The sequence below is a fragment of the Cnephaeus nilssonii genome (assembly GCF_951640355.1).
Source record: "Cnephaeus nilssonii genome assembly, chromosome: 13".
NCBI lineage: Eukaryota > Metazoa > Chordata > Mammalia > Chiroptera > Vespertilionidae > Cnephaeus > Cnephaeus nilssonii.
Window position 1 is genome coordinate 797,231 of NC_137084.1, and position 25,365 is coordinate 822,595.

At 66.1% G+C, this 25,365-nt stretch overlaps 1 protein-coding gene across 4 annotated transcripts in view; it reads left to right on the forward strand.

Moving 5' to 3' along the window:
* The window catches only part of KCNQ1 (potassium voltage-gated channel subfamily Q member 1), a 224,877-nt gene that overhangs the window by 163,596 nt on the left and 35,916 nt on the right, over window positions 1–25,365 (forward strand). For 2 of the 4 annotated variants that reach the window (XM_079788850.1, XM_079788853.1), the window contains exons 12-15: window positions 5,561–5,636; window positions 5,820–5,914; window positions 6,589–6,678; window positions 7,685–7,746. In XM_079788850.1, the coding sequence (XP_079644976.1) occupies window positions 5,561–5,636; window positions 5,820–5,914; window positions 6,589–6,678; window positions 7,685–7,746 (323 nt within the window). The remainder of the gene's footprint in view (window positions 1–5,560; window positions 5,637–5,819; window positions 5,915–6,588; window positions 6,679–7,684; window positions 7,747–25,365) is intronic. The other 2 variants (XM_079788852.1, XM_079788851.1) reach the window with 2 other exon arrangements.

A 25,365-nucleotide genomic window follows, 5' to 3' on the forward strand; every position in this document is an offset into this window, starting at 1 on the left:
TGGGGGCGGGGCTTTCGCGTCTGTGCTGTGAGGGAGGCCGCCCGCTATCGAGGTTACGTGGGTCCCTAGATGCCCCCGAAGGTTTGTATCCACCGCCTTTCGTGGTCAGAAGAAACCCCCCCCACCCCGTGACGTCCCCCGAACGGAAAGGTTTCGTCGTGGGCGTGGGGAGATGGACACATTCCCGCTTTCATGCGTTTCATTGAGATTGGGCCATTTGGATACTTTTGTCTCTTTTTTGTGTCTCCTTTTATATATTGTGTCTTTAAGAGGCTAACCTACTTTTATCTAAACTATAAGAATTACTTTTGTACATCGGATCCTCTGGGCAGGGTTTAAAAGACATCGTTGGTCTAGAACGGGGTTCCATTTCTGATCCCCGCCGTCGGCCGTTGGCGGGGGCTGTCCGGTCCATCTCGCCGAGAGTTTCTCGCAGTTACCGGTCCCTTCCGAGGATGAAAGGGCGGCTTTGCTGGTTGCCCCTGACGCCATGTGCGTGTTCACACCACTGGATCACGCTCTTGTCTCTATCATCTCTTGTCTCTGTTGTTTGGGTTTAAATTGGCTCTTTTTTTAACTTCTGGAGCCAGACGCCCGCCTCTCCTCTCCCCTGAGACGCGATCAGCCACCACGTTTCCCCCGAGCGCCTGCTCCGTGGCACCGCGAGGCGCTTCTCGGCGCGTTTTCACTGGCGACACTTTGTCCTCATTCAAGTAAAAACGCTGCCCGGCTCTGACTGGGCGCCGCCCTGCAGTCCCTTAGACCGATTCCCCCAGCGCGAGGGACGTGCTGGCCGTCGGCCTCACGGACTTCCCGCCGACGCCACGCGGCCAGGGAGCAGGCGGCCGCGGCGTCGTGGCTCGGGCGTCTCTGGGAACTTGCTTTGCGAGCCCCGGCCCGGTGCCCGCTGGGGCCGCCGCGGTGGCTAAGCCGCGGTCCGTGCTGACCCGGCCCCTTGCGGCTCGCTGTCCGCGCCGGTGCCTCTGAGGTTCTGTCCGTTCGCACGTCTCCGCGGGGGGCTTGCCTGCTCTCCGCGCGGCTACGCACCTGGCTGTGCGTGTCCCGTCCCCGCTGCGTCTGCCCGGCTTGCCTTGTGGGGGTGAGGGCTGTTTGTGGGTGCGTACAGGGTTAGAATGGATGCCCTCCTCCCGAGGTCGGACCACGTGGTCCCCTCAGGACCCTCGTCATCTCCTGACACTCCACACTCAGCGTCGGCGTGAGCTCGCGGCGCCGGCGTGCCCCTGGCCACACGTCGCCTGCCCTGCGCGCCTCCTCTCCAGCTTCCTGCGTCAACGGGGGTTTCTAGGCAGCATCGGCGCGTCTCTAACCCGCCGGACGCGCGTGGTCTTCGGAGCGCGGCCACCTGCTGCCCGGCGCCTTCCTGTCACCCCTTTCCTGTCGCGGCTCTTTCCTTCCGACCCTCCGGGAGCTTGTGGACCCCTCAGGGGTCGCCTAGAGACCTCACGCCCACCCTGGACACTAGCGTGGCCTCCGATGGGCACCGGGACCGTCGCCCTGGCAACACAGGGGCTTCCCCTGAGACCCCCGAGGCCTCTGCTCCGGGTCGCTCCGCTCACACCCGAGTAGGCGGGCCTTTCAGCGCCCACGGGTTTAGAACATCCTCCTACCCAATGGACAGCTCACGCGCGGGCGTGCTTAGAGAGGGGCGGGAGAGAGCCACATCGGTGTGCGAGAGGACACCCGTACGCTCCCCTCCCGTACGCTCCCCGGGGGGTCAAGCCCGCCACCCACGTAGGTGCCCTGTCCGGGAGTGGGGCCGGCGACCTTGGGGTGCATGGGACGATGCTTACCCCACGGAGCCACTCTGGCCAGGCTGGGCCACTTTTTAAACCATCCGTTGATTGATGGATTGATTGCCCATCCTCACCCGAGGATATTTTCCCATTGGTGTTTAGAGAGCGTGGAAGGGAGAGAGGCGAAGACAGAGACAGACTTCGATGTGAGAGAGACACATCTATGGGTTGCCTCCTCCATGCGCCCCGACCAGGGCCCGGGCTGGGGAGGAGCCTGCCACCAAGGTGCGTGCCCTCGATGGACGGAAACCGAGCCGGGGCCTGTGGTCCACAGGCCGGCGCTCTATCCACGGGGCCACTTGGGCCAGGCTGGACCTCTGTGTAAACTCTGAAACACTCACACCTCGTGAAACACGGTGGCCGGGCCACACGTCCGAGCTTCCTCGCCTGCCTGCCCTCCTCTGTGCGCTCAGCCCCTCTCCGTGCTTCCACGCTTCCTTCTGGGGTTCCTCTCTCTGCCGGGGGGCGGGGGCGGGGGGGGGGCAGTCCTTCTTCAGGCCGCTCCCCTGGAAGCCGGGCCTCCGGGTTTGAGCTGCACCTTTCTGTGTGTGTCCGTTCGTCTGTACACACACAGTACGCACACAGGCCCCGTCTGAGCCAGCTCAGCGCACTGCTCGGCGGCAAGAGACGCATTCACACGGTCCTACAACCCCCCCCCCCCACCGCCAGCACTTCGCATCCTCCCCCCTGACGCTCTGTCCCCATCGCACACGCGTCCCCGGCCCCTCCCCCAGCCCGGCGCCCACCGCCCCGCTTCCTGTCTCTGGATCTGACCCCGTGGGGACCCCACGGGGTGGCTCAGCGGCTCTGTCCCTCCGGGCCTGGCTTCTCTCACTCGCACCTTCGTGTACGAGGACCCGTGCGGTGGGTATAGAACGCTAAGTTGATAATTGTCCCGGAGCACTTTGAAGACACCATCTGGCTTTCCTCCTCCCGTTGACAAGCCAGCTGTCGGGCACGCCGGCCCCCTCCCGCCCTCAGGCTCCCGGGCACGCCCTGGGCCTCCGGCGGCTCAGCCTCCTCTCGGGGCCGGGGTCTGGGCGCCTTTCGTCTCTCGCTGTGGGTCCCGAGAGCAGCTAGAGCGGGTGGTCACGGCCTGCCACCATTGGGGGGAGCGACCAGCCCCCACGTCTTCAGGGCCCCGTGTCCCCCGCGTGTCTCCGCTCCTGTTGCGCTCTCACGAGTGGCAGGACCTTTGACCGTGGCTCCTGGCTGCACTGTTTCCTCCCGGTTTCGTTCTGCTTTTTTCCACTCCCCGGTGGCTATTTTCATCCCGCTCACAAGTATCTTTATCTCCACGCCTGCTCTGCTCTCCGGGTCGCCGGCGCGTTCTTCGCGTCCATGATGGCCCTTGTGTCCTAGCATTTCCTTGGTTTAATTTTTCATACAGATTTTATTTCTCTGGCAAAACGCTCCAGCTTTCTTCCCATCGAGTTCCTTGAGCCTGTTCATCATGGTTATTTAAGGTCTCAGTCCATCCGGCGTGGCTCAGGGGCTGAGCGTCGACCCAGGAACCAGGAGGTCAGGGTTGAATTCCCAGAAGGTCAGGGCACATGCCCGGGGTTGCGGGCTCCATCCCCAGTGTGGGGTGTGCAGGAGGCAGCCGGTCAGTGATTCTCTCTCATCACTGATGTTTCTCTCTCTCCCTCTCCCCTCCTCTCTGAAATCAGTAAAAAAATATATTTAAAAATAACAATAAAGTAACCACAAAAGAGCATACACGTTTTTTTAAAAAAGGGCCTCAGCAGACAGCTCTGACGTGAACCCCACCACCTGCCTGCGTGGGGGTCTGTGGGCACCCGTGGCTCGTCCCAGGGGCAGCTGCTGGGACGTGGTCTCTCGGCCTCACCTCTCCGCAGCTGCTGGGTGCCAGCCGGGCGCCTTCCACGCGGCTTCCCCGGCCACCCCGCCCGCGTGTCCCCAGGGCAGCAGCGTGGGAGGGCGAGTGGAAGCTGTGGCCGTGGCTCCGAACCCGGGGTCCCCACCCACCACGGGGGAGACAGACCCCATCTGGGGATGAGGGGAACGCTGAGGATTTGCGCCCATCTTTGTTCCACCGCAGCTGGCCCTCTGGCCGTAGCTTCGTACATCCCCCACAATTCCCCACCCCTCCCAGACACCCCGAGCCTCGTCCAGTCAGCCACGGCGCCACGCTGAGCCGGCACCCTGCTACAGGCCTCTCCTCCGGCCGCTGCCCAGGGCCCGGGCCCCACACCGGCTCCGTGTGGTTGGGGGTTTTGATGTAACAGTGTCCACTTTTGACCTATGAACCAGGACGTCACCATTCAATTCCCCGTTTCTTTACGTGAAATCCGCTGCTTGTAGTAAACACACCCAACGTTAGTGGCTGAACACAGCGCTTGCCGCTCACGATGGTCGGCAAGTGGGCTCCGCGGGGAGGCGGTTCTGCTGGCGGGGGGGGGGGGGGCGCGAGGAGGGGAGGGGTGACCCACGCAGCTGCCAAGGCAGTGGCCGCTCAGGATGGGTGGTCGCAAATGGCCTCGCCCACGTGTCCAGTGCTCGGTGCGGGCTCCTGGCCGGGGCACCTCCGTCCTCCCCAAGCCTCCTCGGCCACGCAGGCTGCCTCCCGGGGTCCCCAGGGCACTGAGTTACACACAGTGGGACCTCCCCGGCATGCTTTCCCTCGCGGTAAGTTCAAGGTCATCTCAAGTTCAAGTGCTGGGAAACCGTGTCTCTCGGTGGAGGAGCTAAGAGCACGTACGTCACTGAGCCTCCCCCCTCTCGGATCCTTTCCCTGGATTGAGTTCCCCCCGTTTCTCGGTCTTTGGGGGGCTGAGACAATGTCGGGGCGCCCTGCCCTGGCATCACCTCCTTCCAGGTGACCGGTTCCCCTCAGGCCGGGACGGGACGACCTGAGGCGATGGGGGTCTCAGGCGGAAGCCCCCCTCCTTCAGTAGATTCTGAACCCCCATTCTTCTCAGCGCCTGTGGTCTTCTCCGCTTAGCGTTTCCCTCCTAGCAGCTCCTTTGGCTCAGCTCATCAGACTCCCGCGCCACGCCGGCGCCGCCTAACTCGCAAACGCCTCCAGCGCCTTGCAGGCAGGCGCTCCCCTCTTGGGGTCCCCCGTTGACCGGGGTCCTGTCCCCTCAAACCCGTGATGTCCGTGTGCCCTGGACGCCCTGCTTCTCCACCAGCCCCCCGGGGCCGTTACCTGCTCTGCCTGCGTCCGCACCGTGACCCCTAGGTGCCCCGAGGACAGAGGCGCGGGCGGCACCCGCAGGCTCGGGGTGGGTCCCCGCTCCCGGCCGGGCTCTGCTGGGCTGGGGGTCACCAGCTGGGGGTCGGGCAGCTGCTCCGGCTTTGGGCGGTTCCAGCAGAAGGTTTGGCCGGAATGAACATCGGACCCCGGAGCGGAGCCCCCGGGTCCTTCCCGCCTTTTCTCTGCGAACGCCCTTCGTGGATTGCGGTGTCTCTGTCGGTGGTGTTTCTAGAAGGAGCTTTAGAAACGGAGCCGAGCGGCTCGGGAGTGACCGTCCTCGGCCCCCCGTCCTGCAGCCCCCGCGCTGTCCAGACGCCCACCCCCGGGGGCACGGAGCGTCCGGCTGAGAGGGGCCTCGGGGTGCCTGCTCCCCCCCCCCCCATTACGTGTGAGCCCTGAAAGCCCAAGATAGAGAGCCGTGTCGGTGGCTCTGCTGTGCGTTAGGGGGCAGCCAGGTGCGCCCCGGGCCCCTGGTTCTCGCCGGCCGCGCCCGCCGCGGTGGCCCTGACGCCTCCCCTGCCCACAGGCTGCGGGAGCACCACCGCGCCACCATCAAGGTCATCCGCCGCATGCAGTACTTCGTGGCCAAGAAGAAGTTCCAGGTGAGTCCCCACGCCCCTCCGCCGCGGCTCGGAGGTCATGGGCTCCCAGCTCCCAGCAGAGGTGACCCCGGCGACAGCGCCTGTCCGCCCTGCGGGTCCCCTCCTGCCATCCCTCAGAGACCCCGGGGCTCCCGTCCGCCCCCGCGGAGCCGCGGCAGAGGGTGACCGTGCCTTTGCCCGCAGCAAGCCCGGAAGCCGTACGACGTGCGGGACGTCATCGAGCAGTACTCCCAGGGCCACCTCAACCTCATGGTGCGCATCAAGGAGCTGCAGAGGAGGTGGGCGCCGGCGACCTGCGGGCCCTCCCTGTGGCCCCACCTGCCCCTGCTCGGACCTGCAGGTCCCTCCCCGCCAGCCCAGCCCCAGGAGCCCTCGCCGGGCACACCCTGCCAGGCGCACGCCCACCCTGGCCTCCCACCCGGGACTGGCGCGGGGACCCTGCCTGCCACGCGCTCTGGCCTCCGGCCTGGGGGCTGGGAGCTTGTTGGCGTGGGAGCAGCGCGGCCCTGGGGCCTGCACAGGCTCAGACCTGCCGTGCCTCCGGGGGGGGGGCCGGCCCGGGGGCCTCTCTCCCGTCCCGGCTGCACAGGGACAGCGGGGGGGGGGGGGGGGGTGCTGGTCCTGCCCACAGGCCGGGGGCTCCGCCTGCCTGGCACTGACCCACCCGTGGGACACGAGGGCTCCCCGCTCAGGGCCCTGGCCTCCCCGAGGGCCCAGCCACAGACCTGCCTCTGGGGCGTGTCCGCGGTGCCCGGTCTGACACTGGGCAACCCCGGGCCCTGCCCGCCCAGGAGCAGTCTGCGGGACGTCCTGACCACCGGGCCGCCCAGCCCCGGCGGGAGCACGGGCCTCGGGTCTGGGAGGCAGCTGGCAGGTCCATGGCGGCGGCGGGGACCCCGGGGCGGGCGGCGTGTCGTCTCGCTGGGCACATCGGCCGTCTGCTCACCCACAGGCGGGTGCGGCCGGGCGTGAGCGGCTCTCTGTCTCCCTCCCAGGCTGGACCAGTCCATCGGGAAGCCCTCCCTCTTCATCTCCATCTCAGGTGGGTTCCGGGCACGGCGGGCGCCAGACCCTTCCCTCCCTCCCTCCCCACCCCCGTCAGACGGGCTCGGGGTCTCCGCAGTGGGTGACAGGCCGTGAAAGCCAGAGCGAGGGGCAGGGGGCCCCTAGCAAAGTGGCCTCACGCCCAGCTCACCCAGGCACCCCCGTGGTGCAGGAACGCCGGGCGGGGTCCGGCCTGCAGCCTGACCTGGCGGGGCCTGGCGGCGGGCGGTGGGTGAGGGCGAGCCCAGGCTCCCGGGCACGGGCAGCAGCGGGCGGTGCCGCCCTCCGGCTCCAACTCCGCGTGCCCCCTGGGTCGGGCTGCGGGTCACTCCAGGGAGGACGGGCCGGCAGGTTCCTCGAGGCCGCCTTCGCCCGAGGTCACGGGGAAGCCACGGCTCCCACGGGGCAGGACGCGGGGGCAGGACGCGGGGCAGGACGCGGGGGCAGTGGGCGTTCCCACCTGGGGGGCTGCAGTGGGTTTGCACAGCGGGTCTCAGGGACTCAGGCCACAGCGCTGGGATGGTGCAGCAGGAGGGGCCACGGCTATCCCTCCCTCCCCACCTCACTGCACCCCACCTCACCCCACCTCACTGCACCCCACCTCACTGCACCCCACCTCACCTCACTGCACCCCACCTCACCTCACCTCACTGCACCCCACCTCACTGTACCCCACCTCACCTCACCTCACTGCACCCCACCTCACTGCACCTCACCCCACCTCACTGCACCCCACCTCACTGCACCCCACCTCACCCCACCTCACTGCACCCCACCTCACCCCACCTCACCTCACTGCACCCCACCTCACCTCACCGCACCCCATCTCATCACACCCCGCTGCACCCACCGCACCCGCACCCTCTGACGTTCTTCCGCAGAAGGCCATGGGTTCAGCCTTCCCCCGTGGGCTCCCGCTCCCTCAGTCATGCTCTCCCCACACAGTCGGGGTCCATGGCCTGCCCCCCAACACGCACGTCCTTGACACAATGTTTTGCCCCCAGAAAAGAGCAAGGACCGGGGCAGCAACACCATCGGCGCCCGCCTGCACCGCGTGGAAGACAAGGTAGGCGCGAGGTCCAGGCCCGCTCTGGGGCAGCGCGCCCTCCCCGCGGTCGGCAGTCGGCATTTCGGGGCCGGCACGGTGCCCCCCACGAGCAGCCGCTCACTCGCCAGGTGTGAGGACGTGGACGGAGCTGCCTGGGGGTGCGCCCTCCCCGTGCTCAGGGTGGACGCAGCCGCCAGTGACCCCCGGTCCCACTCCTCCCGCCGCCGGGCATCGTCCGTGGCAGGAAGCCTGGGCCGCTGGTTTCTTGACCTCTGACCGGTGACCTCTTTACTGGCCGGTGGCGCCAGTGCCCGCAGGCCCCTCCCCGAGGTAGCATCCCTCGCCCCCCAGCCCCTGCACTCGGGGACCCAGGGGTGTGTTTGGGGGAGGGGCTGTGTGGTCCCCACTGCGCTCGGAGGTGTGGGGTGTCGGCCGAGACCCTGCTGGGCCCCAGGTGGGACCCGTGCGCCTCGGCTTCGGGGCGCCGGTCCTGGGCCCCGGGATGCCCCACTCCCCGCCAGGCCCGAGCCCCCTTCCCAGGGGCCTGGGAGCGCGGGAGGCGGGGGCCGCCTTTGAAGTCCGTGTGAGCGGCGGTTATCTGCCGAGCAGCTCCCGGCCGCGCGGACTTTATCGGAGTCGCTGGGAGCTAAAAATAGAGGAGTTTCGGTTGGGCAGGGGGTGCTGCCCCTCGTTTCCCCGGCAACGCCTGGCTCTGGCCCGTGTTCGTGGGCTGCAGCCGGGTAGGCGGGCGGGGCACGGCCCGTCCACTCTGGCCCCTCACCTGCACCAGGCTGCACCCCGCGGGGCCCCAAGACCAGTCCAGGGGTCAGGCCGAAGGGAGGCCGCCGTCCAGGGCCCCTGGGCTCCCACGCCGGGCCTGGCCCCTGGGTCAGCACGGGCCTGAGCGGCCTGGTGCCCGCGCCTCCCAGGCATGGCCCCGTCTGGCAGGATGGGGACAGAGCCGGGAGCAGCCAGCCCACCAGGCCAGCCGGCGGCCTGGGCTCGGCCACTCGGCGGAGGGGTCCCTGGCCTCAGTCGTCGAGTTGGGGCAGGGACACAGGGGGGCACCCAGAGGAGGCAGGGGCTGGTCCAAGGCACCCCGGCTTCCTCACCGGCCCCGGACTGGCCTGGCCTCGGCGGCTTCTGCTGGGGGGACCCCTGAGCGCAGCCTTGGGGCACCCCCTCCCACCTTCCAGATGCGCTCGGCCTCCTCCCTCCCCTGCCGGGCTGTCCGGCCTTTCTGGGGGCTCTGCCCACGGCTCTCAGCACACCCGGGAGCCTGGTGACCTCTGGGTGGGGTGACAGCGGGTGGGTGACAGGGTCCCCCGAGCAGTGACCCTCCAGGGCTGGGTGACACCACCGGGGGCCTAGCCTGGACCAGCCCAGGGTGGGCTGTGGTGGGGGGGGGGGCTATGGGGGACCGGTCACATTCTGCACACGTGACACCTGGGAGACTGGTCTGTGCCGTCTTCACCCCCTGTGCTGCCCACGGAGGTGGGGGCCCCTGCCCGGGGGCCTGGGGAGCGGGCAGGGCCACGCTGCCTGCTGGGTCTCGGCCCCGCTGTCCAGCCAGGCGCCGAGGGGAGGCCTGCCCTGCCCCACCCCGTGCTGACCGATGCCCCCTTGGGCACAGACCCTGGGAAAGGCCCCCCCCCAGGCCCAGCGGGCACCGTGGCACGTCCTGGGCCCCATGTTATCGCACTTATCGCCGCCGCCATTGGGACCGTAAACAACCCCCACAATCCTGCCGGCCGGGCGCGGGAAATGGGGCAGGAAACGCAGCAGCCGCCGGCCCTCGGGCCCCCATGTCCCCCCGGCCCCGCCCGCTGGCCTGGGGCCAGAAGGGAGCCTGCCTGGTGGGGGGAGCCGGGGCTCCAGCCCCCACCGGCTTCCTCATCAGCTCAGACCGGGGCTGAGACAGGGTCCCGTCCCAGGCCGGCCCCTCAGCCGCAGGACCAGGGGCTCGGAGAGAATGGGAGGGGCCTTTGGGTGCCTGGTCGCCGGGCCCCGCTCCTGGGGCAGCTCATTCCGAGGGGCAGGGGCCTGGGGTCCATTTGCTGGGGGAAGACGGGCTCAGCCTCCCTGTGAGGGGCCCCGGCTCGGGCTGTGAGGTGGAGTGAGTGCCCGACCGAGGAGCGCAGTGGGCCCGCAGGTGCCTCCTGCTCGGTGTTTGCCGAAGTGTCCGTGGCTCAGAGACGGGCTCAGGGAAGCGCTGGGTTTCCAGGTCCCGGCCCGGGGGGGGGGGGGGGGGGCAGGGGCCGCACCCCCTAACCCTCCTCCCACCCTCTCCCGCCCGGTCATGCCCTCCAGCCCGGGACCCCCCCACCCCGGCTGCCCCAGACCGGGCAGGCCCAGTCCCCTCGGCATCTGTCCCCGCCACCGCCCCTCCTGCTCTCTCCCGCCATCTCCCAGGCCTACAAGCTGCACCCCAAGATGCTGTTACCCCAACAATTTCACTCTCCTCCCCCCCCCCCGCCCCCAGAGCTCAGCCCCGCACAGAAGCCCCGCCCTCCCTGCTGAGTACGGCCTTACGGCCCGGTGCTTAGGTTATTTCTCCGAGTCTCTGCGGTCGCGCCCTGAAACCCGCTTGCTACGTCGTCTCCTTGTGACAATATCTATGTGGGAGACCACACGCCACCGAGTGCTCCCCACACTGTCCGCGGGTCCCGTCCCAAAGGCATGCGAGCCGGGCGGATGCGCTGAGAGGAGCTCCCGCTCCGTCCGTGTTCTAGAATATTCCGGGCAGGCTTGGGGCGCGTCTCCCTCGCAGGCAGGGGTAAAGGCGCCTCGGCCTGGTGCTTTCTTGGTGGGACGGGTTTCCCCTCGGCTGCCGCGACCTGAGTGGGTGTGGGGCGGTCCGGCGGTCTCCTCTCTGTCCGTCGTGACACGCTGCGTTTCCCAGGAATTCGAGTTCATTGGCACGTTAACGTCCGTATCCCCCGCGGCCGGGCCCAGGTTGTCGATTTGGGCCGGTCCTTGTTTTTCTGCCGGTGCCAGTTTCATTAACGTTTTCAACGACCCCCGCCCTGCGGACTCCACGCACGGGTCCCCTCCCATCCCCTTCCCGTCTCCTCCCGGTTCCGCAGCCTCAGACTCCGCCTCCCGCGGTCCCCAGGTCGGGGCACCCTTCGTTGCAGGCGTCCTAGCCTTCTAGGTGTGCGTTTCAGCGGGAGGCTATGCATTTTCCCTTTAACTGCCGTTCAAACTGCACACACACACACACACACACACCCCCGCCCGCGTTTAAAATATGTTTTTGTTGATTTCAGAGAGAGGAAGGGAGAGGGAGAGGGAGAGAGAAACATCAATGATGAGGGAGAATCATGGGTCGGCTGCCTCCTGCACACCCCACCCTGGGGATCGGGCCCGCAACCCTGGCATGTGCCTTTGACCGGCATCGAACCTGGGACCCCTGAGTCTGCAGGCCGACGCTCTACCCACTGAGCAACACCAGCCAGGGCCTCCAGTCCTCTCCTGTCACCATCTATCAGGCCCCCTCCACCCCCTCCCCACCCCCTTCCCTCGGGCGACCACGACACGGCTGTTTGTGTCCACGAGTTTCCGTGTTCGGTCCCCCGTGTGCGTGAGATGGCGTGGCTCTTGGCGTCGGCCGCCTGCCTGAGCTCACTCAGCACGGCCTCCCGGGCCCCGCGTGCCGTCCCCCGTGGCCGAGTTCCGTCCTGTCCGACGGCCGAGCGGTCCCGCTGGGGGGCTCTCACCCCCTCCATCTACCGAGAGGCCGGCCCCGGGGAGCCCTGGGCGGTGTTCCTCATGTTTCTGTCCGTGTCGACTCTGCACACGCGTGGCTCCCGTGACATCCACGCTTCCTCCCTCCGCGCGGGGCGCCGGGCCCGTTTACGGCGGCAGCACCCTCCCAGCCTCCCGTGGCCTCGCTTCCCCGACCGTCTGCTGCCATTGCTAACGGCCTCCGTCTTGTCCGTCCCTCTTTTTGGTCAAAGCGTTCGTGGGGCCCGGTTGACGCCGTAAAATGTCCTCCGTTTGCGCCGTCGCACAGCCCGGGGTGAGCGTGCCACGCATTTCAGTGAGGCCCAGGCTGCGGCCAGCCTCCACCCCGCGTCTCGGAGCGTTCCCAGCCCCCCGCCCCCCCCCCCCCCCCGAGCAGGTTCCCAAGGTCCCTTTCCAGCCCCCACCCCGGCCGCGGCCGCCGGGCGCTGACCTGCTCTGTCTCGGGGTCCCTCCGTTTCTCTGCAGCTGGAACCGTGCCTCCTCCGGCCGCGGCCCACAAATGGCATCAAACGGCTGGCCGTGCCTGCGCCCGGCCGTTCTCACAGGGACGGCGGTCCGGGGGTCCCCGGGCTGCACACCCGCGCCGTCCCCGCAGAATGCAGAGCAGCGCCCCGTTGTGCGCCGAGGCGCACGGGGGAGTCCCGTGGCCGCTGATGGACGTCTGGATTGTTCCCAGCCTGGGCCTATTGTGGGCCCGGCCGCCGGGCCTTTGTGTGCCTGTTTGTGTGGACACACGTTCCCGCCGCTCGCTCGGGGTGCGGGCCCGGCCGGCGGGGCGGGCTGCTGCGGCCCCGGCTGGAAGGCGGCCCCCGTTTCCCAAGGCCCCGGCCGCCTCGGTTTCCCACCAGTCACGTGCGGGGGTCCCGCTCCCCCACCTCGGCGCGGCCGGCCGGCCGGCCCTTTCATGTGCGCCGCGCCGGCCGGCGTGTCACGGCATCTCATTGTGGCCCGATTTGCATCGCCCTCGCCGCTAACGATGTTGAGCAACTTTTCATGTGCTTATTAGCCATTCAGCGCCGCCTTCAGTGAAATGTTTATTCAACTCTCGCGCCGATGCTCTAATTAAGCGGTTGGTCCCGTTGTTCTGCCCGAGGAGCTGTTTATGGGGCTGGCGACGCGGCCTTTATCAGATATATGACTTGCAAATATTTCCCCCCATTCTGGGGCGGCCTTTTCACTCACTTAATCGCGTCTTTTAGGACACAAACGTTTTAAATTTTAATGAAGTCCAATTTCTCTGCTCCCGTACGGCCCCTGCCTTTAATGGTGTGCCGCGGGGCCGCCGCCTAATCCAGGGTCAGGAGCGTTTTCTTCTAGAAGGTTTGCAGATTTAACTCTTACGGGGACGGTGGTCGGCGGGGGGGCCGGTGTGGGAGCGTGGGGGGAGGCGAAGCCCCGGGGAAGTTTCTCTTCGCTCCCCTCGCTCCAGGCCATCAGCAGCCCCCGCACGTTCCTGAAGGCCGTTTCCTCCCACTGAGTCGTCAACAGCCGGTTCAGCGTAAACACCGGCTCGTCCGCTGGGCTCCGCTCCGTCCTCGGTCCCACGCGGCATCGCCCTGACGATTGTCGCTTTATGGAGAGTCCGAGGGCGGGCGACGCAGGCCCTCCAGTTCCATAATTTGCCAAATTGTTTGGCCCATTTCGAAGGCCTATGAATTTTTTTTTTAATGTGTTTTTATTGATTTTGGAGAGAGAGAAAGAAACATCAATGATGAGGGAGCATCGTGGATCGGCTGCCTCCTGCACGCCCCCTACTGGGGACCGAGCCCGAAACCGGGGCATGTGCCCTGACGGGGAATCGAACCAGCAAGCTCTTGGTACATGGGTTGATGCTCAACCACCGAGCCACACGAGCTGGGCTGAATTTTTTTTTTTTTAATACTCACCCAAGGAGAAGGGAAGAGAGAGAGAGAGAAACATTGATCGGCTGCCTCCTGCACAGTCCCTGATCAGGAATCGAACCCACAACCTTTTGGTGTACAAGACAACACTCATACCCACTGAGCCACACTGGCCAGGGCAGTCCCATGCATTTCAGAATCATTTCGTCCATTTCTACAAAGCAGACACACAAACGAGCAAACGCCGCAGGGCTTGGGACAAGGATTGTCCAGCACGGCGCACCCTCCCATTGGTTTGCTCTACTTCAATTCCTTCCCGCGACGTCTTGTCGTTTTTAGTGCATAAACCTTACACATCCTTTGTCAAATTTACCCCTAAGCATCTTATTATTTTTTATTGTGAACGGAATTGTTTCCTCTCAGTGTTGTTTTCAAACTCTGTTTCTCCCTCGTGTGCAGACATGCAACCGCCTTTTTATCTCACGCTGGTGAACGGAGACTTTGCTGTTATGAATTCCGGTAAATGTCGTCGTTCCTGATTCCTTACGATGTTTTACGTACAGGATCCCGCGTGTGAATAAAGCAGTTTCACGTTTTCCTTCCAATCCAGATGCCTTTACTTTCTTTTCTTTTCTTTTCTTTTTAAAATATATTTTATTGATTTTTTACAGAGAGGAAGGGAGAGGGATAGAGAGTTAGAAACATCGATGAGAGAGAAACATCGATCAGCTGCCTCTTGCACACCCCCCACTGGGGATGTGCCCGCAACCAAGGTACATGCCCTTGACCGGGATCGAACCTGGGACCTTTCAGTCCGCAGGCCGACGCTCTATCCACTGAGCCACACCGGTTTTGGCAATTTACTTTCTTGTTCTCTCTCTCCCTCCCTCTCTCTCTCTCTCTCTCTCTCTCTCTCTCTCTCTCTCTCTCTCCCTCTCTCTCTCTCTTTCTCCCTCTCCTTCTCTTTCTCCCTCTCTCTCTCTTTTTTTCTAGCTTACACTGGCTTGGGCTTCCAGCAGAATGTCGACTGGAAGTGGCCGGGGGAAATCCGATGGAGAAAAGCATTCAGTCACTCGCCACCAAGTGTGACGGCAGCCTGGGCTTCCCGCGGAGTCCCTGTCGGGTGAAGGCGTTTGCTGCCATCCCGCGTGTCAGGCTCTTCCCGGGGAGGGTGTGGCTCTCCTCACGGCCCGTCTGCACCCACGGGTTCTGCCCCTCGTTCTATGAAGATGGGATGACGCAGCCATTGACTTGGGAATGTTACACCACCTTCCCACGTCCCGCTCCTTTATCAGTTGCTGGATTTGGTGTGTCTTGTTAAGAATGTTTGTATGTCTGTTTATAAGGGATATTTTATATATACTTAATCCTCACCCGAGGACATTTTCCCATTGATTTTTGGAGAGTGGAAGAGAGAGGGGAAAACAGAAATACTATCAATGTGACAGAAACACATCGATGGGTTGCCTCCTGCACGCACCCTGACCAGGGCCCCAGGCTGGGGAGGAGCCTGCAACCGAGGTACATGCCCTTGACCGGAATCAAACCCGGGACTCTTGGGTCCGCAGGCCGACACTCTATCCACTGAGCTAAACCGGCCAGGGCTATTTACAAAGGATATTGACCTGTAGTTTTCTTGTGGGTTTTTCTTTATTTTTCTGATTTGGGTATCAGTCTTTCACGTTCCTTTTCATTCCTCACACACGCTTTGGGTGGCTTTTGTAAACAGTCCGTGGCTTTTAAAAAGTCCTAACGCGTTTGCACTCCGTGTAGTTTCTGATACGTTGGGATTGATGTCTCGCCGTGTATTTTGACGTTTTCGTGTTTATTTTGCCCCTCTTACCTGCCTCTCGTTGGGTTAACAATTCTTTCTCATTCCATTCCTTCTTCCACCGCTTTGAAGCCGTAGAGTCTATTGCCATTCTTGGAGAGGAGAATCTAGAACATTCTGCATGGACCTGTAGCAGAATTCACTGCTGTCTACACCCGGATGACCAAACAAGGACTCACAGCACGCCCCTCCGTCAGCCTCCTGCCCACGCACACGCTTCGCTGTTGCATGTGTTCGTGCAGCGTGTTTGTTTCCTACCCCAACGATTCAGTTAGTTGCGTTTCACACAATCAGTTTCTTTTTCTTTTTCTTTTTTTAATATATTTTATTGATTTTTTACAGAGAGGAAGGGAGAGGGATAGAGAGTTAGAAACATCGATGAGAGAGAGAATCGATCAGCTGCCTCCTGCACACCCCCCACTGGGGATGTGCCCGCAACCAAGGTACATGCCCTTGACCGGAATCGAACCTGGGACCCTTGAGTCCGCAGGCTGACGCTCTATCCACTGAGCCACACCGGTCAGGGCTCCATTTATTTTTCAATGTGTCCACCTCGCGGCCTCTTTTGTGTCTCATGGTTTATTTCTCATCTCAGCTCTTACATCTCGGCTCTTTGTTTTTCTGTGGGTTTTTTTTTTTTTTTTCCGGCTGATGTAGTCATTAGATTTTCCCTTCGGTGAAAATCAAGATCTCGCAGATGTTATCTGTTTTCAAATAACTTTTTTTTTTTTTTTTTTTTTTACTGTTGTTCTTAGAAAGTATTCCCACTCGGAGTGCAGATCTAGGCCCTCGGGTACGCAATGGCTCTCCCTCCGCTCGCTGGGGTCGGTCCCCCGGCTGGTGGGCCCCGGGCACTGCTGAGAGCGGAGAGGAAGACGGGCCGCATCCCCCGGAGGAAGGACGTCTCCTCTTTTAACACATTTTCACTGACCTCAGAGAGGAAGGGAGAGGGAGAGAGACATCCAGGATGAGAGAGAATCGTGGGTCGGCTGCCTCCCGCACGCCCCCCACTGGGGATCCAGCCCGCACCCGGGGCCTGTGCCCTTGACCGGGATTGAACTGCGACCTCCTGGTTCACGGGTCGACGCTCAGCCCCTGAGCACGCAGGCCGGGCGGGAAAAACACGCCCTCCTCTCTGCTGCCTCCGAGGCCTGCCCTCTGGCTGCCGGGCTCCGCGTGTCCTCGCTGACGCGTCAACGCGTTTCTTTTGTTCGTTCTGCTGGGAACTCAGCGCGTTCCCGTGATGCGCGGTTTGGCCTCTCGCATCGGTTTTCGGTTTCTCTCGGCCGCTATCTCGTCGGGTCGCTTGTGCTCCTGGTCTTCTCCTTCTGGAATGTTCATTAGGCGCGTGGGGGACCGTCCAGGCCCCGCCGGGTCTTGGAATCGCCCTGTGTTGCTTTGTTAATCCCTTTGGTTTTCTGTGCCGTATTCGGGGTGACTCCTCGGATCCAGCTTCCAGTTCACTCATCATTTCTTCGGCTGTGAAACCTGGTCCAAGAACCTTAAACGCCAGTCACTATGTTTTTTTCCTACGTATGGAAATTCTATTTGGTGCGTGTGCACGCTCAGTGGGTCGTTTTTAGAGCGTCTTTCTCTTCGCTGTGGATTTAAACGTTGGGACCTCCTTGACGTGGAAGAATGTGGCTTGTGTTTCGTTCCCATGGACGGTGGTCTTCACGGGCTCGGGGAGCTGCTCGGCGTCCGTTTTCGGTGTCGTTCATGTGCCCGTTCCCTCTGAGGGTTTCCCTCTGTAAATCGGAGCCCGGGGGTCGGTGGGAGTTGTCGAGGCCTGGGGTGGAGTCGCGGTCCTGGGGGAAGACCTACGTCGACCGCTTCCTTCGCGGTACACGTGGGGACCGCCAGCCCGGACTTCACACTCTGGGATCCGAGGTTCCCAGACCAGCCAGGTGGGGTGCTCGGGGGCTCCCCGGCCTGGTGGGGACCAGCTTGTGGGCGCGACTTCTCGGACAGATGCTGTTCCACGCCCGCTGGTGCAGGCCACGTTCCTTAGGGGCTTTGTGGGGCCGGGCTGTCCCCACCCCCTCGTGCTGCCACGAGAGCTCCACGCACGGCCCTGCTGGGAGCGCCCACCGCCCGGGACACCGAGCCCCGCACCTCAAGTGGCCGCAGGCGTCAGATGCCTCAGGCACCTCCTTCCTCTGTGGGTTCTTTCCGGGTTTGTTTGTTTGTTAAATATATTTTTATTGATTTCAGAGAAGAAGGGAGCGGGAGAGAGAGAAACATCAGCGATGAGAGAGATTCATGGACCAGCTGCCTCCTGCACGCCCCACCCCGGGGATCGAGCCCGCAACCCGGGCCTGTGCCCCGACCGGGAATCGAACCCTGACCTCCTGGTTCATAGGTCGATGCTCAACCACAGAGCCACGCCGGCCGGGCCGATCCACGTGTGCTGCGTGTTCAGCCCCTGCCCTCCCCGTGTCCACGCGGTGAGTCCCCCACAACACGTGATGGGACCGCTCTCAGTCCACGCACAGGGGACAGAAGGAGGACGCTGAAGACGGGGCTTTGTGGCAGCGGGGGTCGGGCCGCTGCGTCCCGGCCCCCGCACTGGTTCCGGCCCCTTCCGTGTGTCGTCTCCCCCGTGAAACCCGGAGCTGCTGGGCGGCGGCAGCTCGCCTTGTCCACGCTGGCCCTTGGGTCCCAGCTGTGACCGGGCCTCCTGCTGGGACCCGGGGGCCGGGCTGGGCCACCAGCCCTCAGAGGCTGGACGGGGAGGGACACCCAGAGGGAAGGAACCCCCCCCCCCCCGAACTGGTCCGGAAACCAGCCGGTCTTGATTCAGGAGGGGCCCGAGACCGCGGCCAGCCACTGTGGCCATGGCCGCCCTGGCCCCAACCTGCTGTCGCATAAAAGAAAACAAAAACCTAAGCAAACGGGAGGGCGTGCTGCAGAGGTGCGTGCTGCAGAGGTGCGTGAAACCGCGGCGCCCACGCTGTTCACCGCTGGCCCTCCTCAGGGCGGCGTGCTCCCATCAGGCCCGGGACCCCAACGGAAGCCAGTGGGAGCCACCATGTGATGGAACTTTCCCGATGGCCGTCGCTGTAAACACGGGCTCCAGTCCTTGTGACCCGATACCTGCTCACCCGATCGGCGGCCACAGGGCCGTGCCCCTATCTAATCGATATTTAAAATGCCGGGATGGCAGACCTCTGCCTCGAACGCCAGGTGTCCTCCGGTGCGATGCTGCGTTCCCACGGGACCGGCTGGTCTGCGTGCAGAGGCCGCACCGCTGACGGTCAGAGGAGGAGACGCGCGTCCCTACGTCGGCGTCCCCAGCGCCTGGGGCGGGGCCTGGATTTAAACCTGCATTTGTTCCGAGCAAATCCCACTGAGACCAGTCCCTGCAGCCCCGGGAGCCGCATGCCGGGCGCTCTCGACAAGCGGGCGGGGGCTGTTCCGGCCTCGGACCCCGGCCGGGAGGATGAGTGAGCGCCTGCCGCAGGGCGATGGGCCGGCCGGGTGGGGGAGCGGCACCTTAGGGCCCCGGCCTCCCCTTCACCCCCTTCTCCCAACAGGGACTGGTCCTCACGCACCCCTCCTGGGCCCCCAGCCCCGAATCTCCCCGGCTCCCTCCCTGGAGCCCTCAGAGCCCATGGCCACGCCTCCCGAGGTGGCGAGGCCCGTGCACGTGGAATTCTGGTTCTTACGCGCGTCTGACTGGCGCGGGCCGTGGCTCCCCCCGGCAGCGTGGGCAGTGTGGGGCGGCATTCCCGCTGCCACAACCCCCGGAGCACCGGGCCATCTCGGCTCCATGGAGCACCCACCACCCGTCCGTCCGGTGCCGGGTGCATCAGAAAGCCGGGCGGCCTCCGAGGGGCACCGCCGGCCCTGCTCCCCGCCTCTCCGCCCGGCCCCCACTTTCTGCGCCCCTCCCCCCCCAACACTCCCCTCGTGCTGGTGAGCTGCTGGTGAGTGACGCGCCATAACGAGGCGGCGGCGTGGGGCCCTGGCTGATCAAAGGCTCCCTTCAGAGCCGTCACTAGCTGCTATTCTGGGAACGGTTATTCTAAGGTCCGTGTATTTTTTCTTTCCCGAGGAGCCGGCGTGGTGGACGGTGAGGTCCCGAGGCGCTGGCTCTCCAGTCAAACCACACAAGCCCTGTTTTGTCTGGGGTTCCAAAGATAGGCCCCTCATGAAAGCGTCACTTGACACGGAGCGCCACCCCCCCCCCATTCCTGGGCGGGGGGCGGGCGGCGGGGAGTCCCCGGGCCCGGAGCGCCAAGGAGACAGGCCCCTGGGACCTGGGCGGGCTGCCCCTCCTGAGGGAGCTGAGGCGAGCCCGTGGGGCCTGAGCGTGGGCCCTGGAAGCTGGGCCGGGTCCGGCCACGCCATGGCCCCCACAGGCCTGCCCGGAGCCTGGCTCGGAGCCGCCTTTCCCTAGAGGCCCGGCTTCGGCCTCAGCCTCTGCAGGGAGATGCCCGCCCGCCCCCGCGGCCAGGAAGTGCACAAGCATCAAAATGTGAGAAAACGGCCACGCCCGTGCCCGCTCGAGGTGGGGACGCAGGCCGAGCGCATCGCGCGTGGGACGGGCGTCACCGGGGTCCCGGAGCTTCCGGAAAGGGGCGTGCAGCCACTGCGGCCTGTGAGCGCCCGGAGCCCCGCCTTCCTCTGAGCGCCAGGGCCCGGCTCCTGCCTCCGAGGAGTGTTTCCTGAGCCCACGCGGCCCGGCTGGCTCCCTTCTTCTACCTCCGTGACCCTCGGCCTCTCCCTCAGAATTGAGAGAAGCTACGCGCGCCCTTTGACCTGACATCTGCCCTTCGGGAGGAGAGCGCCAGGCGGGGGTTTAGGTGCGAGGAGAGGACGTCCCTGGCCCTCTCCTTGGCAACGGCGAGAAGCCGGAGGAGGTGGTTGGGTGAGAGGAGTCGACGCCCAGGTGCCGGCCACGGTGCAGCCCTCGTGCCGGACGCCAATGAGCCCGGTCAGGTGGGGGGACCTGCGGGGGGGGGGAGGCGGGCACTGGCCGAGCTGCTAGGTCACACACCTAAGGTGCCAGGATCGGGATCTGGGCGCAGGGAACCCCGCCGCCAAGCCTCCTGCTCCGTCCCCGCCCTCGGCCAGCGGGGTCCCCCCAGGATTCTCCCCCTGTCTGGCCAGCCTGTGACCCCACCCTCGGCCAATGGGGTCCCCCCAGGAGTCTCCCCTGTCTGGCCAGCCTGTGACCCTTCGCCTGAGGCCCCTCTGCAGGCTCTGGGCTCACTCGGCACCCGCCATCCAGGTCTCGGGCATTGCTCTGAGCCTCCTGCCCCCAGAGCCCCTCGGGGCCAAGATGGGATGCTGCCCTTTGGGGACAAGCCCCCGCCCAGGCAGGAAGGCCAGCCCAGAAGGGGCACACACATCCCTCCCGCTCATCCCATTGGTGAGAATGAGTCACGCGGCCCCACCCGGAGGCATTCTGGGGAATGTAGTCCCCAGCAGGACCACGGATTTCTAGCCACACGTGGGAGGAGTGGGCACCTTTGGAGTCCCCGTGTGATAGGATGTCCGTCTGTCCACCCGTGTGCTCCCCGAGGCGGTAGGCCGGGCCGCGAGGTGGCCTCTGCCGCCAGCCTGTCCTTGCTCACCCACAGCTCGATGGTCAGGGGCTGCCTGTCGGGGGCAGCCGCACAGCCGTGCCCAGCCCTCTGCCCCCGTAGGAGCCCCGGAGCCAAGCCCAGCACCCAAGGGGCTCAGGTGCCGGCGTGATTCGGAGGGTCGGGGTGAGGGGCGCCCAGGGAGGGGCCTGCGGGAGACCCACGCCTGGCCCTCTGGCCCCGCACGGGCAGCGGGCAGCAGGGCTGAGCTTGCACAAAAGGGACAAACGGCGATGGGAGGAGGCGTGGTCAGCGCGGGGTCAGCACGGCCGCCGGAGCCCCTTCTCCGCCCTCGTCCCGGGTCCAGGGCACAGGGTGGCGCGGGCTCCGCGGTCTGAGGGGCTGAGCCACACCCGTAGGCAGCCCCCCGCTAAGGCCAGAGAGGGGGGTGGCCCATCCCAGCAGCCCCCCCTCCCCAGATGTGTCCAATCACATCTGTGCATCTGAGTTCTGCGAGGGACGGTCAGGTCGCCTTCCCGCCCATTTCGGGGACGTGGCGCCCCGTCCCAGACACGCGGGCGTTGGTCAGGTGGCCTCGAGGCCTTCTGGACTGTCCACCCATCGAGGGGCGCGCCCCAGGCCCTGCGGCGCCCGGAGGTCCTGCGGCCGAGAGCCCACAGGTGTGGGCGGGAGGTCGGAGCTGAGACCCAGAGCTGGTACGGGGTGCCGAGCCAGGGGGCTACCGCCTGGGCCTCCTGGTTGGCGGCGGGAGGCGGCCTCACACTGCCCCACACCAGCCCCCGCCGGCAGCCGCAGGTCCCCCCGAGGTGGTGGCCCTGGACAAGCCTCGTGCGTCCGAGCCTCAGTTTCCCCAGGTGCACCCGGCCCCCCGCTCTTCACGTCCTCGGCAGCCCCCAAGGACGTTCCCCGCTGCACCCCCTTCCTCTCTCCTGGGGGCTTCTCCGCCGGCCAGTCTGGGGGACGGTCCCAGCGAGGCCTCCCCTGAATGGCTCTATTTATAGGCCTCGAGCTGGGCCAGAAAGGAAACTTACATTTTTTAAAACGTAGCTCAAGTCCGTGTCAACTCCTGTGGGTTGACTGCGGAGAGAGGCGGTGGGGGGCGGGGGGGGGGGGCGCAGACGGCGTGTGCTCCTCGGGGATGTGCCGGCCCCGGGGCTCCCGCGGCATCGCACGGCCCGTCCGAGGGCGGCCCCGGCCTCGTCTTTGCGGCAAACCCTAGCCGGCCGCCTGGGCCGGCCTCAGAAAAACACGTATTTTGATGAAAACGGGCTCTTTTTTAAACGTGTCACCCTGCGGTCAGGGCACAGCCTGCCCCGGCCAGTCCTGCATATTAAGCAGCGGCTTGGTCACCACCAAAAATAGATGTCCCCGCGAGAGGCAGCGAGGGGGACGGCGGGAACGGGGCAGCCTGCCCGGGCCCTGCCGTGCGTGCGACTCTGGCCACGGCCGGCCCTGAAGGAGGCAGCGGGGACTTCGGGGTCCTCCCCCCCCCCGCCCCCCGCCGCCCCCAGGGTCCGCAGAGCGGGGCTGGGACACAGGGGTGGGAACTGGGGGCCGTCAGGGGGACCCCGGCCGATGGGGTGGGAGCCGGTGCCGGTGGCAGGTGGATGCCGGCAGGTCCGTGGCCACAAAGCCACGTGAGAGAGTCACCCCCCACCCCCGCTTCGGGCCACCCCGCCTGGGCCTCGGACCCGGACCCGTGTGCACAAGATGGCCGCCGAGCCCAGCAGACGGCCTCTGTGCTGTTATTGTGCCGCCGGCCTCGCCGCCCAGGCCCCGAGCTGCAGAGGCAGATGGAAATTTTTGTGGATTAAACCCGGGGCCGAGGCGCGCTGGGCTGTTTGCGTTGGCAGCGCCCGGCCTCCCCACCCCGTTCCTCATCCGCTGCGCCGCCCTCACCACCGGGCTCCCATTCATGCGTCCGCTCCTCGCCGGCCCCTCGGCCGCGGCCGCTCCTCCCTCACGCCTGTGGCCTGGACCAGGCCGCTCGCCCCCTCCCCGCGTTTGGAAGGGCCTGCGGGAGGGGGCGGGGGCGACCAGGAAGGCCTGCTCCCCGGGAACCTTGCTCCACCGGGGGGCCACTCTGACCTCCAGCTCCTCCTCTGGGAGGACCGGGCACCCGTGTGCGGGGCACGCCTCGGGGTCTGGCACCCGGAAGAGCCCAGCAGAGGCCCTGTCCTGGCTCCTGCTCTCCGGGAGGCAGAGGGAGTCGAGTGAGGGGCCAGGCCTCCACCTCGCTCCCACTCGGGGGGAAGCCCTCGTGTGCAGGGGGGCCCGTGACTCTTGGAAGGAGACAGAGGGAATGTGGGTCTGCAGGAAAGCTCTCAGGGGGGCGGGGGCCGGCATATGGGGATCCCAGGAACAGTGTCAGGGCAAAGGGCAAAGGGCACAGCAAGTGCAAAGGCCCTGGGGTGGGCCCTGCCTGGCTTGTCTGAGCAACAGCAGGACAGCGGTGTGGCCAGAGCCACTGGTTAAGGAGGAGCCCAGGGTAGGAGCAGGCGGGTAAAGGAGTGGACAGACCCCAGACCCTGGGGGACACCGGAGGGGCCGAAGTCTTTGACCGGAGAGAGCCAGGGGCCGAGGGGCCGAGGGGGGCCTCCATCCGACCGTATTTTTAGCTGCGTGAGTCTGGCATGTGCAGAACGGACTCCAGAGGGGCAAGTGTGGCCGCAAGAGGACCCGGGGGGCCGGCGCAAACCCCCTCCCACCCTCCCCACTTCCTGCCCACCGCCGCCCGCCCAGGCGCAGGCCGGTCAGCGGCACAGCCCCCACTGCTCCCCGCCGGCCGGGAGCCGCAGGTCAGGCTCGCACATAAAGAGCCGTCTGTGTGGGCACCGAGGTGGCCGGCGGCCTGCCACCGCCCGGGGACGCCGCCTGCAGCCGGGCCCACCCCGCCCTCCCCGCCCTCCCCGCCGACCACCGGCTCCCGCCCCGGGCAGGGCAGCCACCGCGGGGCAGGGGGCCGCGGCCTGAAGTGCCGATCGAGGCCCAAAAGAGCGGGGTTCCCTGGCCACGCTGGGCCCCAGCGCCCGGGTGTGCCGACCCGGGCAGAGGGCTGCCTGGCAGGGCCCCGCCGCTGCCGCCCGGCCAGCCCTGCAGGCGCCGCGTGGGGTCCGTCCCGGCGCACGGGCACGCACGCGCGTCTCGGCTTTACGGCTTCGTGACGTTCCCTGTTGATAGGAAAGGCCACGCCCGTGACCAGGGCGGGAATTAGGCTCCCGGGTCCCACGAGGGGTCCTCTCAGCCCTGCACCCCCCAGGACCAGGGGTGCCCCACAAATGAGGCCCTTCTGCCTGGCCCGGGGCGCAGAGAGGAGGGAGCACCAGGAAGGGGTCCCTCTGCCACAGGACACGTTGGTCCATGCCCACGGGCCGCCCCTGCAAACAGGACGGGTGGGACAGGGGGGCAGGGGAGGGCGCGTCTCGAGCAGGCAGGGGCTTCCCTGGTTGGGGTCAGGGGCCTGGAGCCCCCAGAGTGGACGAGGCGGAGGGGGTGTGGGCGGGAAGAGTACCAGCCCGAGCGGTCTGTGCCAAGGCCCTGGGGCACAGGGCCCCTGAGCGGAGAGTGGGCGAGGCAGGCCTGGGGGTGGCCAAGCCGCCAGCTGAGTGAGGGGCCTGAGAAAGAGGAGAGGCCGGTGAGGGTGGGGCTGGGAGCAGAGGGCCTCGTGGGATCGGGGTGCCCTGCCGGGGCCTTGGACCGGGTGCAGTCCTGCAGGGAGACAGCTCAGAGTGCAGGGCCGGGGAGGCAGACCCTGGGGGACGGGGTGTCAAGGGGGACCCTGGTTTCTGCTGTGAGCACCTGGGCGGGGCGCTTCACTCGGAGGGTGCTGGAGGTGGGACCGTCGGGGCGATCCCACATGCTGTTTGGCTGTGTCCAGGGGGCGGCTGGAAGCCCGGTACTGAGAGCTCTTCGGCTCCATGAGCCCCGAGGGAGCCTGCTTTTCCGCCGGGGGGCGGGGGGTGCGGGGGCAGGAGGGAGAAGGGACCAGAGAGACCAGTGGGGGAGGGAAGGGGGAGGATGTGGCTGAGGGCGGGGCGGGAGGGCCCGGGCTCGTGGCTGTGGGCCAGCATTTCCCCAGACGTGACCTTGGCCAGGCAGGTGTGTTTGCCGACGGGAGGGGTCGGCATGGCACCCCCCATGTCCAGGGGAGCCTTCCCGGGTGAGGAGGCCCTCGGACCACCGTTCCCAGGGACAGGTGGCGGGAAGCCGGGGGGACACGGCGGCTGCGGCCTCTGTCTGCCGGACGAGGGAGGGAGACCCGCTCTAGGCCCCTAGTGCACCCCCTACTGAGGTCCCCGCCCGTCTCCCCAGCCTGAGGGCCTGGCAGGGGGGACGTCAGGAGAGACCCCACCGCACGGCCGGCCACTCCTGCAAGGGAGCCACCGGGCTCTTCGGCCCCATAAACCCCGAGGGAGCCTGCTCTTCCGCTGGGAGGGCCCCCCTCATGGCCACGTCCCCGCCTGACAGAGGAGGGGCCGAGCGCCCCCTCCCCAGGGTCGTGGGGCCCCTGCCCACGCGTGATGCCGTTTCATGTAAGCTTCTCCGGCGCCCACCCACCTCCGTGACCGTGAGGGCCCGCGGGAGGCAGCCGCCCCCCAGCGCCTCCCTGACACGGTGCTGCGGCTCGGGCGCCCCTGTACCCGGGAGCTGCCCCACAAGGTGCCCA